Source organism: Dufourea novaeangliae, unplaced genomic scaffold (assembly GCF_001272555.1).
Source record: "Dufourea novaeangliae isolate 0120121106 unplaced genomic scaffold, ASM127255v1 scaffold355, whole genome shotgun sequence".
NCBI lineage: Eukaryota > Metazoa > Arthropoda > Insecta > Hymenoptera > Halictidae > Dufourea > Dufourea novaeangliae.
The window spans coordinates 991809-996153 of NW_015374251.1; the positions used below are offsets into that span (position 1 = coordinate 991809).

The following is a 4345-nucleotide window of genomic DNA, read 5'->3' on the forward strand; positions in this document are numbered from 1 at the left end:
AAGACTCATTATATTCTTCTCGACAAGTGGATCGACTGGTTCAGTTCGGAAACTGGCAATATTTTATTAGCAAGTTAACCATCGTTTGTAAAATTAATAGTTTTCTTTTTAAAAAAAAAAAAAAAAAAAAAAAAAAACAGAAGTACGCGGTTGTTATTGTCGTGATCTTTCGAAACGAGTACTGTTCCGACAGTTTCGCGATGAATCGTGGCCATCCTAATGTCTTCGATGAAATTCGTTCTCGCGCAAAGCGTATCGAATCGATTAAGCTGGCGCGACTCCATTGTACATAAGTAACCGAAAGTGTTGTCGATTACGATGATCGGTGAACACCGATAAACTGCACAAGGCGATTAAGTTAATCATTGAAGGGGAAAGAAACTAGACGAACAGAGAGAAGGAAATCGAACAAAGAGGAAGCAGTAACGTAAACAGGGAGTTTAGAACTTCATCGACTGACTCGCGTGGGATCGTTCATCTCGGTACGTTCAATGAAATCATTTTGAAAACAAAATTGAACTCGTATAAAGAATTAGTAGACTGCACATATGTATGTGTTTTGTACATTATTGTTGTAAAAAGATAAAACCAACAGGAGGGGGGGGGGGGTCTGAACGAGATGAACGATTTACACACTAAACGGGTGGAAACGTGTGAGCACGCTTCATTTAATCGCACAGAACTTTTCTGGGTTCCGAACTCATCCCGAAGACTGCCAAAAACGCTTATTGTTACGAACGCTTCGGCGTTTCGCAATAATCATCGTTCCAAACGATTTAAATAACATGTAAACATTAAATACTCTTTTTCTCCAGCGGTCGACGTTGTCGCGGGTAATTTCGAAATATGAACAGCAGCTGATAAGTCAGAGAAACAATGTTACCTACAGCTGGTACACGAAACAGCACCGGATACTGAAATTCCCGCGCTATTTGAACCACCGTCGACAGCTTAAAGCTCTTTCTTTCCATGCGCAACCTCGAATCGATTTTTGAGTTTCATCCATTCTAATCGTCCAGATCGTATTTCATTTGCACGACTTGAATATATAACCGGCGAATGGTGAATCGTTTAAATAATTTCTTCGAATATTTTTGGTATTCTCACAGCGCACGAAGTTTGCGAACGAAAAGAAACATAAGAGACACATCGGAATCCTCAAATACTCCCGATTCCTCGCGCTGATTTATTCCTAGACTGCAAATATATATGTGAATTTACGGCTTTTAAAAATTCCTATTTACTATTAGCTTTAAAACTCTGGCATCTTCCAATCTCGGCTAGAGAAGTAGGGACACAGCCTCTCAATGGATCGTGGTGTCACTGAAATTATGTAAATTCGATTAATTTACATACCTAAATGGTGCTTGATTATATTCTTTGCATATTAGGCAAGGACAACATTGTCCATCTTTATTTATTCTATATTACGTAGTTGCACATGCCGTAAATGCATAATATCCGCAGTCTAGTCGGTCCAAAGAAGCAACCATAGGAATGCCTCTAATAAGAAATCGTTCCGTATTAGGAAATTTTGCGGTGAACGTAAAGTAAGGGACAGGCTCGACAATAACACACATTGCAAGGCATACATAGGCATACACGTATATGTATACGTATATGTAGACGAGATACAGTACGATGTGTTTGCCAGGTCGACGACACACATATCTAACATTAGAAAGTAGAAAAAAAAATTAATGACTGGCTTGATGGTTCATTCGTAATTAGTGATTCATTTGTAAACGTGAAACCTCTCTTAATATCTCAAAATTATTGCTACAAAATGAAAGTACACAAACGAAAAGAACTAAGACTATTTGAAAGCAATGAATTCAATATTATTTCATTAACGCTAATGAGATGGTGTCGCTCGACCTGAAGTACACTTTTGTGGGATTATTAACAAGAATAATAGAGGATCGATCACCGCCAGACGTAAATCTGAAAGAAAACCACCGGATACATGCTCACACGACATGCATATAGTTACTAATTATACCATTATTGATTACCGATTCGAATACCGAGTATGCGACATTTTTAATAAATTATTTTGAAGATTGCTCGAGTAGTCTTGTCCCTAGTACCCCACCGTATTCTATGATTTTTCTTATTCACGGCTTTTCACATCGATGGAAAATGTTTTCAACACACTATACAGTACAGTAATATGTACAAAATCACCTCATCCAGTGATATTCTTAAAGAATTTCAATAAATAATCTGACATCATTAAAAGAAATATGTCACATAATTATTAATACACGTTTATTCTTGAAGTTCTTTATTACAATGTAATAATGGCAATAATTTTACATAATTTAACAGTGTTCAATGTCAAAAGTAATTACAGTATATTTCACTTCATTTTTCGTCTGACAAAAAAAAATAATCTGTCTTTGCACACAAACAGAAACACGAAATATTAAGACTCAATTTATAATGTACTTAAGAAGCAATCTCGTAAAAATGTGTATATAATATATTTTAATACAGTTACAGTACCGAAACATATTTACATGTACAAGATGTTTCACTGTTCTACTTTGTATGTGGTCGTGTTTTTGCTTTTTGTCTGGAACACTGAGCATGACTATGTGCTCGTAAGCTGTTGAACACTTTGTTATTTAATTTGACATCAAATCCTCCTGTATCTCCAGTATCAATACCAGGGGGGAACTGCAGTACTCTACAGGCATTTATCCGTGAGGTCATTAGCATGTCATGTTTTGTGACAATTTGAGAACCTTCACCCATTTTTTTATAACCACAGCGTGGAATTGAAGCATACTCCTTCTCTATGCTCTGAAAGATATGAAATATAATTTAAATATTTTATAATATTTAGAATTGTATTTAATGACAAAAGTGAACAATATAATATTCTACAAATCTCATGTTGCAACATCAACTTCAATGGAATAGGCAACTGTTACATACATCTGTACAAATACAAATAGTAATAACTAATTACCACAAAACGATCAAAATCCCTTTTTGCATCCTCAATGTCTGTATTATCTTTGTCATCCTGATCATTGGACACAGATGTTCGATAGTTTGTGTAAGAAATATTAACTGCAATAATCGGTAGAATCCATAAGATTTATATTATGTATGATAAAAGAACATTATGTCACCTTTAGAATCTCGATTAAATTTTTCTTCTGTGCGTTTTATCATAAGGTCATATTCTTTGTTGTATTGATCTTGCATCATATGTGCAATCACTTCATCACTGTCAGTGTCATTGGTTTCAAATAATGCACAGTCTTGTATATTTACATCATTCACTGATTCCACTTGGTACTTCCTTATTTCTCTGTAATTGGAAGCAATATATTTTTATCTTCATTGTTTAAAAAAGATAGAAAATAATAAAATATATTACTTACTTTTCTTGCAAACTATTAGCTAGCTGCTCCGAAGTTATCTCTAACAGATTAACTGGACCTTCTAGTGGCTGAATTTTTGCCCAAGGTGTCGACATTGCTATAATAATAAATTAGATCTAAACCAGAAAGGAAACACTTTACAAGTATCCGTAGAGTACTGATCGCGAACAAACCACTTAAGGTTAAGTTTTGTCAAACAAAGAATGCAACCATATTGAATGTACAAATACCAAACTTTAACGTGCAATAGCTTTACCGAGTTTTTTCAATTCCTTATGATCAAAATATTTAGACAGTCATTACAAGGATTTCTTTGGTCATTTTTTATGTTGGAAACGTAAATGTCATTACAAGGTGGCATCAAGGTTTCGTTGATACAGTTAACAACATTGTTCTGAGTAGAAATAAAAACAAAAATTCAAGAACTACCACGTACCTTAAAACTAGGAGAAATAACTATAAAAAATTGGAAGACCAAAAAACTGATGAACACATAAAAAGTATGAACAGGAATCCAATAAATAATAAGATGTGAAGTTATGTCAGTGTAAATCCACAGGAGAATCGATAAGGCAGGGTATAATACCACAGACGACATATAGAATAGACCTAACATTAAATATAATTTTCTGTCACACGCATAGGGGGCTCCAAAGACCCCATGCCAAAGGATACCGGAAATAAAGGAGCGGCCCACAAGGGATACCTTCTATATTTCGGGGTTCTATGACTTCACGCTACCCGACACACGGGTCGCTGACCCAACCACCAGGGGGTTCTATGACCCCACGCACATAATCCACGTGAACAAAGGCGCCTCCACCGGGGTCTCCGTGAACCCGCGCTCACACCGCGCAGCCACTGTGGCGCCAAAACCAGGGGGTTCCGCGACCCCAAGCGCTCACCTCACGTGAACAATGACGCCTCAACCGGGGCCTCCGTGCAGG

General features: G+C 36.4%; 1 protein-coding gene across 3 annotated transcripts; it reads right to left on the minus strand.

Annotated features, from left to right (window-relative positions):
• Positions 1 to 2544: 2544 nt before the first annotated feature.
• On the minus strand, positions 2545 to 3969 carry LOC107192606 (serine/threonine-protein kinase RIO3-like). Of its 3 annotated transcripts, none has more exons than XM_015581901.1 (5): positions 3835 to 3969; positions 3399 to 3495; positions 3144 to 3325; positions 2978 to 3081; positions 2545 to 2808 (listed from the first exon to the last, which is right to left on the minus strand). In XM_015581901.1, exons 2-5 carry the CDS (start codon positions 3491 to 3493, stop codon positions 2545 to 2547), a joined length of 645 nt encoding a protein of 214 aa, XP_015437387.1. In that variant the 5' UTR covers positions 3494 to 3495; positions 3835 to 3969. The 3 variants fall into 3 exon arrangements, with proteins under 3 accessions (XP_015437387.1, XP_015437388.1, XP_015437390.1); XM_015581902.1 differs by having other exon boundaries at positions 3399 to 3514; positions 3835 to 3875; XM_015581904.1 differs by lacking the exon at positions 3835 to 3969 and having other exon boundaries at positions 3399 to 3633.
• Between the last annotated feature and the right edge of the window lie 376 nt (positions 3970 to 4345).

What these genes read in the sequence shown, in the direction of transcription:
- LOC107192606 (XM_015581901.1), bottom strand. Translation starts at nt 3,493, where the DNA reads ATGTCGACACCTTGGGCAAAAATTCAGCCACTAGAAGGTCCAGTTAAT. An exon ending in GCTAATAGTTTGCAAGAAAA is followed by an intron (nt 3,326 to 3,398) that starts GTAAGTAATATA and finishes TTCCAATTACAG; the next exon opens with AGAAATAAGGAAGTACCAAG. An exon ending in ATTTAATCGAGATTCTAAAG is followed by an intron (nt 3,082 to 3,143) that starts GTGACATAATGT and finishes CGATTATTGCAG; the next exon opens with TTAATATTTCTTACACAAAC.